This window comes from Panthera leo, chromosome C2 (genome assembly GCF_018350215.1).
Source record: "Panthera leo isolate Ple1 chromosome C2, P.leo_Ple1_pat1.1, whole genome shotgun sequence".
Classification (NCBI taxonomy): domain Eukaryota; kingdom Metazoa; phylum Chordata; class Mammalia; order Carnivora; family Felidae; genus Panthera; species Panthera leo.
In genome coordinates this window covers 72,294,353-72,307,460 of record NC_056687.1, presented here as the reverse complement: position 1 = coordinate 72,307,460, position 13,108 = coordinate 72,294,353, and the positions used below count along the sequence as shown (strand labels likewise).

General features: G+C 35.8%; 1 protein-coding gene and 1 pseudogene across 10 annotated transcripts in view; both read left to right on the top strand.

Moving 5' to 3' along the window:
* The window catches only part of DLG1 (discs large MAGUK scaffold protein 1), a 272,972-nt gene that overhangs the window by 253,373 nt on the left and 6,491 nt on the right, over positions 1-13,108 (top strand). For all 10 annotated transcript variants that reach the window (XM_042955806.1, XM_042955805.1, XM_042955810.1 and 7 more), the window contains one exon: positions 4,990-5,099. In XM_042955806.1, the coding sequence (XP_042811740.1) occupies positions 4,990-5,099 (110 nt within the window). The remainder of the gene's footprint in view (positions 1-4,989; positions 5,100-13,108) is intronic.
* Positions 2,189-2,289, top strand: LOC122198987 (annotated as a pseudogene).

The window sequence follows — 13,108 nt, the reverse complement described above, 5'->3', positions numbered from 1 at the left end:
CATACACCTACCGTATGATCCACTTCTGGAGAAAAGAGAACATACGTCCATACAACGATAATCTCTAATAACAGCAGACCAGTGGTTCTCACGAATTGAGATCATGACCTGAGCTGAGATCAAGAATGGGACACTTGGGGCGCCTGGGTGGCGCAGTCGGTTAGGCGTCCGACTTCAGCCAGGTCACGATCTCGCGGTCCGTGAGTTCGAGCCCCGCGTCAGGCTCTGGGCTGACGGCTCGGAGCCTGGAGCCTGTTTCCGATTCTGTGTCTCCCTCTCTCTCTGCCCCTCCCCCGTTCATGCTCTGTCTCTCTCTGTCCCAAAAATAAATAAAAAACGTTGAAAAAAAAAATTTAAAAAAAGAATGGGACACTTAACTGACTGAGCCCATGCTCACCCATGCACCCCTACTATATCCTTTCTGAATTGTCAACTCACATATATTCTTTTTTACAATAAAAGTAATTAATGAAAAATTTTTTTAAGAATTTAAGGTAGAAAATAGAAAAGTAGAAAATCTAGAAAAAGTTAACACAATAGACAAACCATGAGTTGACCTGAATTTTTTAAGAAGAAAAATAACAAGTAATAGAAACAGGAAATGACAAGGGAATATACCATTGAAATAAGAGGAAATCACAAGACTACTTTCTATATCTGTATATAAATAATATTTTTTAAGTTTGTTTATTTTGAGAGACAGAGAAAGCACAAGTGGTGGAGGGGCAGAGACAGAGAGGGAGAGAGAGAAAATCCCCAGTAGGTTCTGCACTGCCAGCACAGAGCCTGATGTGGGGATCAAACTCATGAAACCATGAGATAATGACCTGAGCCAAAACCAAGAGTTGGACCAACTGAGCCATGCAGGTGTCTGTATATAAATAAATTTCAAACTTGGTTGCAGGGCGCCTCGGTGGCTCAGTTGGTTAAGCGTCCGACTCTTGATTTCAGCTCAGGTCATGATCTCATAGTTCGTGAGTTCAAGCCCCGCATCAGGCTCTGTGCTGACAGTGAAGAACCTGCTTGAGAGTCTGTCTCCCTCTTTCTCTGCCCCTCCCCTGATCAGTCTCTATTTCTCTCTCTGTCAAAATAAAGAAACATGAGGGGGAAAAAACTTGGTTGCAATGGAAATTTTTTTAGAAAACTATGGTATACCAAAATTGACCTGTCAGAAATGGAAAGCTTTCTTTAGAAGAAATAGAGCACATTATCAAGGAACTACCCCACCCACAAAGAGCACCAGGCACAGATGGCTTCACAGGAGAATTCTATCTAATCCCAAAGGTTAGACTGTTCTAGAGCTCTACAAACTGTTCAAGAGCATTCTTTTTATGAAGCAAGTATAATATTGATATCTAAGCCAGCTAGAGACAGAAAAAAATCATAGACCAATATCACAAATACTAATGCAAAAACATTAAATATTTTAGGAAACAGAATCCCATAGCACGTTGCAAAACTAATACACCATAACCAAATGGGATTAAAGAAATTTAAGGTCAGCTCAAAGTTAGGAAATTCATCAATATAATCTACCACAGATCTAAAGAGAAAAATCAAAAATTTCCAGATGCCTAAAAATCTTTTGGTAGAATTCAGTACCTTACCAGGGGGAAGAAAAACTTAAAAATACAGAGATTGGTGTTACTTTTAAAAAGGAAAAGGAGATGGGACACTTGGCTGACTCAGTCAAAAGAGCATGTGACTCTTGATTTCCAGGTCATGAGTTCAACTTCCACGTGGGGTGTAGAGATAAATAAATTTTTAAAAGCTGTAAAAAAAGAGAGATTTAGATGGATGAATGGATGGATACATATTCTTACTTTTAAATATTTAATGGGAAAAATACAAGGCAAAATACGAGGAAATTCCATTATGTTGAAGAACAAAGCAAGGATGTCTATTATCTCCACTACTATTCAACGTTGTACCCAAGGTATTCATTGTACTTGAGGCATTAGTCAATGCTGTTAGACCAGAGAAATCAATTAGAGGCATAGAACTGGGGGGAAAGTAAAACTAGCTAGATTTTCAGATAGTAGTATACCTGGGAAACCATACAAAATCTATCATAAAATTTATTTTGTAAAATAAATTATAAAGTATTATAAAATTAAAGACAATTATAAAATGAAAGTCACTTAAAAAAAACTAGAGTAAGGTTATCCGTATATAAAATTAAGATGTGGTGCTCACTTCGGCTGCACATATACTAAAATTAGAAGTATACAGAGAAGATTAGCATGGCTCCTGCTCAAGGATATCACACAAAGAATAATATGGATATGTCAAAAAGACACAGAAGCCAGCCTGTGGAGCCCCCAAGTGGCCAAAATGTTTAAATGGTTATAACTAATTATAACATAAAGAATAAAATAAGTGGGAATCCAAGCTGGTGCAACCACTCTGGAAAACAGTATGGAGGTTCCTCAAAAAACTAAAAAGAGAGCTACCCTGCGACCCAGCAATTGCACTACTAGGCATTTATCCAAGAGATACAGATGTGCTGTTTCGAAGGGACACATGCACCCCCATGTTTATAGCAGCACTATCAACAATAGCCAAAGTATGGAAAGAGCCCAAATGTCCATCAATGAATGAATGGATAAAGAAGATGTACTATATGTGTGTGTGTGTGTGTGTGCACGCGCGCGCGCGTGCACGCAATGGAGTATTACTTGGCAATCAAAAAGAATGAAATCTTGCCATTTGCAGCTACGTGGATGGAACTGGAGGGTATTATGCTAAGTCAAATTAGTCAGAGACAAAAATCATATGACTTCACTCATATGAGGACTTTAAGAGACAAAACAGATGAACATAAGGGAAGGGAAACAAAAATAATATAAAAACAGGGAGGGGAACAAGACGGAGGAGACTAATAAATATGGAGAACAAACTGAGGGTTATGGGAGGGGTTGTGGGGGGGGGCGTGGGCTAAATGGGTAACGGGCACTAAGGAATCTACTCCTGAAATCATTGTTGCACTATATGCTAATTTGGATGTAAATTTAAAAAAATAAAAAATAAAACAAGTTAAAATAAAAAAGAATAAGGATCCAAGAATCCATAATGGTACCAATAAGTACATGAATAAATAAATAAACTGATAGAAGGGAAAGCTTTGCCTTAACATTAGAATATCTAATTAAGATAGGAAGAATGATGATATTGGGAGATCTCCCTGGACAACCACCATGGTAATAATTGTTCATAATAATAGTTCAAACAAGAACTATCAGTGTTTGCTAAAATTAGTGAGTGAATTAATATCTTATGAGAAACAGGGTATTTACATCTCAACAAATCCTCCCCCAAAATACTTAACAGTTACAAAGGAAAAAAATTGTAATTTTATAACGAACGTGGCAGATAAAACCTTAAACAAGTGATCAAAATTAACATCACTAGCATAGTAATGGGACAAATAGATATTATATGCCTCTTGATATGATGAATTGAGAAGGATACAGCATCACTTCTGTGGTATTCCTGCCAAAATGTGTAGCATGGGAAATATCAGGTACACCAGGGTTGAGGCATATTCTTTGAAAAAAGAAAATAATCTGTACTCTTCAAAAATATCAAGATCGTGGAAGACAAAGACTGAAGAACTATGCCAGATTGACAGACTAAAGAGACATTACAACCAAATGCAATGTATGATCTTGGATTGGATCCTGAACCAGGAACTTTTTTTTCTTTTGTACTAAAGGACATTAGATGGCCAACTGAAATTGTACTGTGATTATATAAGAGATGTCATTGTTTTTAGGAAATAGGGGGTGAAGTATTATGTCTGCAATTTACTCTCAAATTGTTTTGTATGTATATAGAGAGGAATAAAATAAAGCAAACATGATAGAATGTTAATGTTTCAGCATAGCATTTTTTTAATTCCTGAGCAATCACATAAAATATTAATGTCTAATAAAAATAGATAGTGGGTACATATGTGTGTATTATTTTCTTTTTTTTTTAATTTTTTTTTTTTTTGAGTATTTTTTAAGAGAGAGCACGCATGCAGGCAGTAGAGGGGCAGAGAGAAGGGGAGAGAGACAGAATCCCAAGCAGGCTCCACACTATCAGCACAGTCCAACGTGCGGCTCAAACTCACAAACCGTGAAATCATAACTTGAGCTGAAGTCAAAAGTCAGACGCTTAATCAACTAAGCCACCCAGGTTCCCTGTGTCTATTATTTTCTATATGTTTGAAGTCTTATACAGTATTAAAATTTTTATTTTAAATATTCCTACTAAATTGAAATTGTTTATTGAAGTACACTTAAGCCCTTAGATTATAAAATGCATGATAAGGCAGGATGTAATTTAAAATACAATAAAATCTATTTGATAAGTTATGATTACTACCCTATTTAACATGAACACACTCATCTTTATTAAAAATCCAAATGGCCTTTGTAAGTGAATTTAAGCATTTTCAGAAAAGTGTCTTAAATCCAGAAGTGGGGTCCCCAATTGCCAGTTTGTGTTAAAGTCCCCAATAAAATGAGAAATAAATTAGTGGTATATAAGGTTTTATAAATTTCAATTTATTCAGTTTTAAAGATTCTTCTTCATTTTAGGTATTTTCCCTCTTGTTGATTATGTATTGTTTTATGAAATGGTGGTTGTAGTAAGGTGGTTTATTAGGTGTTTAGGGTGTTTTATTTTTCTTGGTAAAGTAAGTTAGGAACCCCATATTGGTTGCCATTTGGAGACCAATCTATGAAAGCTAGGAGTAAGGGAACTGTATTTTCATTCCTTTTTAAATGTAATGTTTGAAAATGGAAAATTAATTATTCATAGTCATCATTCATTGTCTTCATTTCCCCTCTGAAATTTGCTAACAGAAATGACAAGTTTGCTTAAAGTGAACAGGATCCAAACATACCATAATCCATTTTTTGTACCTGTAGGAAATGTACCTTTGAAATGATTGAAAATACTTAGTTCACTTGTTTTTCTTCTTTATTTCCTCTATTTTAGGGCAAACATTGTATCCTCGATGTCTCTGGAAATGCCATAAAGAGATTACAGATTGCACAACTTTACCCAATCTCCATTTTTATTAAACCCAAATCCATGGAAAATATCATGTAAGTGTAAATGCCTCAGGCACGAGTCTCTAAGTACAAATCCAGTCTGTTACTTATTATATTGGGTAATTTACTTATCTTCCCTGTGTCTCCGTTCCCTTATCTGTAAGATGGAAATAGTAGTATATACCCTCCTCATATGGTTATTGTGAGGATTAAATAAGCGTTCTGTAACATACCTATCATCATCATCAACATTAATATACTAAAGTATAAGGTAATATGTATTAGAATTTTAAGTCTGAATGGTCACATGTGGCTAATAAGTACTGAATGGGGCAGTGTAGTTCTGGGTAACCACTAAAAAGATAAAATAATGTATACCTATTTATAATAGAGGGCAGAAATCAAATGTAAATAAAACTAAAAGAAGATAGGAAAGAGCAAATAGAAACAGAACAGATGGGACAAGGATACAGACACTGAGATGCCTTTTTTTTTTTTAATGTTTGTTTATTTTTGAGATAGAGAGAGCGAGCGGGGGAGGGGCAGAGAGAAAGGGAGACACAGAATCCAAAGCAGGCTCCAGACTCCAAGCGGTCAGCCCAGAGCCCAATGCAGGGCTTGAACTCACGAACCAGGAGATCATGACCTGAGCCAAAGTCGGACGCTTAACCAACTGAGCCACTCAGGCACCACCTTTATTTTTTTTTTAAGTTTATTTATTTATTTTGAGAGAGAAAGTGAGCAAGCACAAGCAGGGGGAGGGGCAGAGAGAGAGAGGGAGAGAGAGAGAATTCCCAAGCAGGCTCCATGGTCAGTGCAGAGCCCAATGCAGGGCTCAGTCCCACAACCTCAAGATTATGACCTGAGCCAAAATTAAGAGTCAGACACTTAACCAACTGAACTGCCCACGCACCCCAGACAGTAAGATGCTTTAAATGAACCCAAGTACATTTTTCATTAACTTAATGCTAGACTAAGTGGTCTGATTAAAATACAAAGATTGTGGGGCACCTGGGTGGCTCAGTCGGTTAAGCTTCTTACTTCAGCTTAGGTCATGATCTCACAGCTTGTGAGTTCAAACCCTGTATCCGGTTCCATGCTGACAGCTCAGAGCCTGGATCCTGCTTCAGATTCTGTGTCTCCCTCTCTTCTGCCCTTACCCCTCTCACACTCTGTCTCTCTCCCCATCAAAAATAAATAAACATTTTTTTAAAATTTTTTAAATACAAAGATTGTCAGAATGGTGGAAGTAAAAATAAATAACTATATGCTGATTTGTAGGAGAGGAAAAAATTTCTTTTCCCTCTACTAGGTTTTCACTTGGACCTCTGTAACGAAAGAGTAACATACAAAATTTATTAAATTCAACTTTTATGTGACATGGGAGCATTCATAAGTAAAGGAAGACCCAAAGAAACAGTTAAACCTGAGCATTTTTATACTAGGTTTGATGACAAATGGACAGTCATGGGAAAATGTCACAGTACCAAAGAATATGAGCTAAGAATAGCAAACTAGGGAAATTTATCAAGGCCTTTTTGTTCAAATTCCTCTCAGTATCCCTCCATCTTTGGAGATAAGGGTGCCTATTTCCTCCAAGTGTAAGAATACCACCTCTCACATGAGGATTTTGACCCGCCTTGGGGAAGATCAGAGTCCTTCATATACCTGCCATCTTTCAAATTCCTTTAAGCTTAAAATATTCAGCAGGCCAAGGTGCCATATTTTAAAATCGTGTATTATTGATACCCATCAACTACATGTTGCTTTCATAAGACACACCTTAGATATTAGGCTATGGAAAAGCTGAAAGTGAGAGACTAGAAAAAAGATATACCATGCAAACATTAACCAAAAGTAAGCTGGTTTATATTGCTATCAGCATATACCTAAAGGCAAGAAATCATTACTAGAGATAAAGATGGACATTTTGTAAAAATGAAAGGTTGACCCAATCAGGAAGGTATATTCATACATACATTTGTACTTAATAATATAGTCTCAAAATATGTAAAGCATAAATTGATAACTATAAAAGAAAAAAATACAGAATCATAGTGGGAGAACTTAACATGTCAGTCAGGAAGTAATAGAATAATAAAACCAAAAATCAGTATGGATATAGAACAGCACAAAGTAAAAACCTTACCTAACTGACATATGTAAAAAACATTGCATTCAGTATCTGAAGAATTTACACATTAATTTCCAGTACACATAGAACAGTTACCAAGCCTAATCATATGCTAAGCCACAAATTTCAGTGATTGGAAACAAACATTGTCTGACCATGGTGAAATTAAAATAGAAATCAATAATTAAAATATCACTAGAAAATTCCCATGTATTTGGAAATTAAGCATTGTACTTCTGGATGGGCCAAAGAAGAAATCACAGCATAAGTTAATAAATATTTTGAACTAAATGGTAATGAAATTGTCAAGTGAATGAACTTGGAAAATGCAATAGCCTTAATAATGGAAAATCCACAGCCTTAAATATTAGGAAAGAATATAGGAAATCAAATAGATATTAAAAATCTAAAGTTTTGAGAAATTAGAAAAAAAAAAGTGAAACCCAAAGAAGGTAGAAATGTAATGAAATAGAAAACAAACATGGTAAACAGGGTCACCAAAATGAAAAATGTTTTCTTTAAAAATATTATAAGCCATTAATAACAGAGGTTAAAAAAAGAAAATAAAGAAGGCATAAATAATACCAGGAATGAAAATGGAAATATTACTACGCATCAAATAAAATGATCAAAGAACTTGGACACTTCACAAAAGGGTATATCCAAATAATAAATAAACATAAGAAATGGTGCTCAATTAAACATGGAAATGCAAATTAAAACCATAATGTTGTGGGGTGCCTGGGCAGCACAGTTGATTAAGTGTCCAACTTGACCTTGGCTCAGGAATCATGATTTCATGGTTCCTGAATTTGAGCCCCACATCAGGCTCTGCGCTGATGGTGCAGAGCCTGCTTGGGTTGGGATCCTGTCTCTCCTCTTTGCAACCCCCTCTGGTTTATGCACGCACACATGCACTCTGTTTTCTCTTGCTCTCTCTCAAAATAAATAAATAGAACTAAATAAATAAATAAATAAATAAATAAATAAATAAATAAATAACCTTGGGGTACCTGGCTGGCTCCATTGGTAGAGCATGCGGTCTTGTTCTCAGGGTCCTGAGTTCAAGCCCCACATTGGGCATGGAGCCTACTTAAAAAAAAAAAAAACCATAATGTCATATACTAGCCCCCACACCAAAATAGCTTAAAAAAAAAAAAAAAGACAGAAAACATCAATCATTAGCAAGGATATGGAACAAATGAAACTCATTGCACTGATAAGGAGTTATCAATTGGCATATCCACATTGGTAAACTGTTTACAGTATCTCCTAAAACTGTATATACTCAACAGAAATGTTTACATGTGTTCACCAAAGACATGTACTATATTGCTGACAGAAGAACTGTTGAAAATAACCAAAAACATTATCCAAATGTCTCAGTGAATACATAAATTCACACAATGAAATATTCTACAGTAATGAGAATGAGCAATCTCCCAACTGCACACAAAAGTATAGAAGAATCTCATAAACATATTTTGAGTAAAAAAATCCAGACATACACACACACACACACACACACACACACACACACACATATATATACATATGTGTGTATATATATATATATGTATGTGTGTGTATACATATGTGTGTATATGTGTGTGTGTGTGTGTATACACATATATGTGTGTATTTATACATATTCTATGATTCCAAACTTAATCATTGCTTTATAAGTCAAATGGAGGTTACTCTGAGGGTAGGTAGGTGACTGGAAAGAGCACATCCAAATTTTGGATTGCTGGTATAATATTCTGTATCTTGATCTAGGTACTAGATGATACACAGGTAAGTGTAAGTTGGTAAAAATTCATCAAGCTATATATTTACGATTGTCTTCTATGTTTGAAGGTTATACTTTAAAAAAACTTCAAAAAAGTCTTAAGAAATAGAAAAGGAAAAAAAAATAGAAAAGCTAGTCCTAAACTTACTAAAGAACTTAACTTTTTTATGAAAAACCTTCCCAGAAATAAAACACTAGGCCAACAGGACTTACTAAATTCTGCCAAAAGCTTAGTAATACAGATCTTACCCAGATTCTTCAATTAATTTTATGTAAAATAAATGAATATGATAAGGAAATGAATTCTGATAAGCCAATCTTAACATGAATATAGATGGAAAAATCCTTACCAAAATATAAACAAATTGAGTTCAACAGTTAATTTTTTTTAATAAGATAAAATATAACCACCAAGTTGGATTTATTCAAGAATGCAAGGTTAGGTAAACATTTAAAAATTAACCAGTGGTGGAGCTAGAGAGAAGGTGGAGTAGGAACCACCAGGAATACACTTCCCCACCTAGAGAGCAATTGGACTTAACAGAATCTGTCAGAAGTAACTACTCTGAAATGCAGCAGTCTTGAAGGCTTGCAGCTTCTAGGGGAAGTTTTGAATGGTTCATTTTTGTTAATCTCAGCTTTTAACCTGGTAGCAGCTACCCATATCCCCACCTTCACCCCATAGCAGGGCCACACATGCCTTTCTTGAGCAGTTTGTGGGGGCCAAGGTGGTGGGCAATAAGGATTCGGTTCTCCCAATTTTAGAGAATTGTGCTCAAATAGCTGATTGCTTCTTCTGGTTGTGGAAGTGCAGACATGGAGGCAGATAGCCATTGTTGCAAGCCCCTACCCCTAGAAAAAGAACAATCTATACTCAAAACTAACAAAAGGAAGGAAATAATAAAGATTAGAGCAGAGATTAACAAAAGAATAAAAAACAGTAGCGAAAATCAGTGAAACCAAAAGTTGATTATTAGAACAAAAGGACAACCTGTTAGCTAGGTGGACTAAAGGGAGAAAAAAATATTTAAATTCCTAAAATCTAAAAAGACAGGATTCTACAGAAATAAAAAGGATTATAAGAGTACTATAAACAATTGTACACCAAAAAATTATATAAATTAGATGAACAAATTCCTAGAAACACAAACCTGCCAAGACTAAATCAAAAAGAAATACAAAATGTGAATAGACCTATAACTGCTAAAGAGATTGAATCAGTGATCAAACCTCCCAACAAAGAAAAGCCCCCTGGAGCTAGTGGTTTCCCTGGTAAATTTTACAAACGTTTAGAGAACTAATGCCAATAATCCTCCTCAAACGTTTCAAAAAAATGAAGAGAAAGAGATACATAATACAAGAGAAGGAAACATAGTACAAGAAAACTACAGACCAGTATCTCTTATGAACACTGATGCAAAAATCTTCACCAAAATACTAGCAAATAGAACTCACCAAAATATTAAGAAGATTATACACCATTTCCAAGTGGTTTTATTCCTGGAATACAAGGGTGGTTTGACATGAAAATTAATCAACATAATATAACAACACAATGAAGGAAACAAAAATGAAGGAAAAAACACATGATCATTTCAGTTGGTGCAGAAAAGGCATCTGACAGGGACATCTGGCTGGCTTATTTGGTACAGCATGTGACTCTTGATCTCAGGGTCGTGAGTTCAAGCCCCACCTTGGGTGTAGAGATTACCTTAAAAAAGGGAAAAAAGACATTTGGCAGCATTTAATACCCTTTCATGATTAAGAACACTTAACAAAATAATAGAAGGAAACTACCTCTACATAATAAAAGCCATGTGTGAAAAACCCACAGCAAACATCATACTGAACAGTGAAAGACTGGAAGCTGTTTCTCTAAGAGCAGGAACAAAGCAAGGATGCCTACTTTTACCACTTCTGTTCAACATAGGTACTGGAAATACTAGCCAGAGGAATTAAGCAAGAAAAATAAAAGGCATCCAAATTGAAAGGGAAGAAATAAAATTATTATCCGTTTGCAGATGATACGATCTTATCTGTAGAAAACCCTAAGGACTGCACATAAAAACTATTAGAACTAATAAATAAATTCAGCAAAGTAGCAGCATACAGAATCAACACAAAAACCAGTTACATTTCTATATGTGGACAATGAACAATCTGAAAAGGAAATTACAAAAACAATTCCATTTACAATAACATCAAAAAGAACAAAATACTTAAGAATTAACCAAGGAAATGAAAGAAAAACACGTACAGTGAAAACTACAAAACATAGCTGAAAGAAAATAAAGAAGATATAAATAAATGGAGACACTTCTCATGTTCATGGATTAGAAGATTTAATGTCGTTAAAATGTCAGTGCTACCCAAAGTGATCTACAGATTCAGTGCAATGTCTGTCAAAATCTTAATGACATTTTTGGCAGAAATAGAAAAACCCAGGGTGCCTGGGTGGCTCAGTCAGTTAAGTGTCCCACTTTAGCTCAGGTCACAATCTCATAGTTCGTGGGTTCAAGCCCCGCGTCGGGCTCTGTGCTGACAGCTCAGAGCCTGGAGCCCGCTTTAGATTCTGTGTCTCCCTCTGTCTCTGTCCCTCCCCTACTTGTGCTGTCTCTCTCAATCTCAAAAATAAATAAACATTAAAAATTTTTTAAAAATAGAAATTGAAAAACCCATACTAAAATACATATGAAATCTCAAGAGACCCTCCCCCCCCCACCCCAGATAGCCAAAACAGTCTTAAAAGAACAACAACAAACTTGAAGATTCAGACTTCCTGATTTCACAATTCTCTGCAAAGCTACAGTAACCAAAACTTGTGCTGTTGGTATAAACACATATGTAAGACCAATGGAATACAAAACTACAGTGAGATATCATCTCACACCTGTCAGAATGGCTAAAATCAAAAACAAGAAACAAGTGTTGATAATCATGTGCAGGAAAAAGGAACCCTCATGCCCTGTTGGTGGGAATGCAAATTGGTACAACCATTGTGGGAAACAGTATGGAGGTTTCTCAAAACATTAAAAGCAGAACTGCCCTATTATCCAAGAATCACACTACTGGGTATTTATCCAAAATATACGAAAACACTAATTCAAAGGGATATGTGCACCAGCGCACCCCTATGTTTATTGCAGCATTATTTACAGTAGCCAAACTATATAAGCAGCCCTAGTGTCCATCAATAGATGAATGGATTAAAAAAAGGTGGTATGTATATAAAGTGGAATGTTATTCAGCCATAAAAAAAAGAAAATCTTGTCATTTGCAACAACATGAATAGAGCTGGAAAGTATAATGTCAGAGAAAGTAAGTAAGTCAGAGAAAGAGAAATACCATATGATCTCACTCATATGTGGAATTTAAGAAACAAAACAAATGAGTAAAGGAAAAAAGAGACAAGAAACAAACTGTCCTATAGAGGACAAACTAATGGTTACCAGAGGGAAGGTGAGTAGAGGGATGGAGAAAATAGGGGATGGGGATTAAAGAGTATACTTATCATGATGGGAAAAAAATGAAATTAGAAAGACCAATGGAGTAGAATAAAGAGGTCAGAAGTAAACTGCCCTATATATGACTTTTGACAAGGATGCAAAACCACTGAGTGGGGGAAAGGGCAGTCTTTGCAACAAATGGTGCTGGGAAAACTGGATATCTATATGTAAAAGAATGAAGTTGGACCCTTACCTAACGCCATATACAAAAACTAACTCAGAATGGATCAATGACCAATGTAACAAAAGTAAAATGTAACAATGTAACAGAGTAAAACTCTTAGAAGAAAACAACATTGGATTTGGCATTGATTTATTGGATCTGATACCAAAGGCACAGGTAACAACAAAAGCAGATTCGATTCCATGAATATTTTAAAGTTTTGTATATCGGGGCACCTGGCTGGCTCAGTCTATGGAACGTGTGACTCAGGGTTGTGAGTTTGAACCCCATGTTTGGTGTAGAGATTACTTAAAAATAAAATATTTTTTGTCTAAGCTTATTTATTTTGAGAGAGAGAAAACAAGAAAGGGAGGGGCAGAGAGAGGGAGAGGCAGAATCCGAGGCAGCCTCCGTGTTGCCAGCACAGAGCCTGACACCTGGCTCAAACTTACGAACTGTGAGATCATG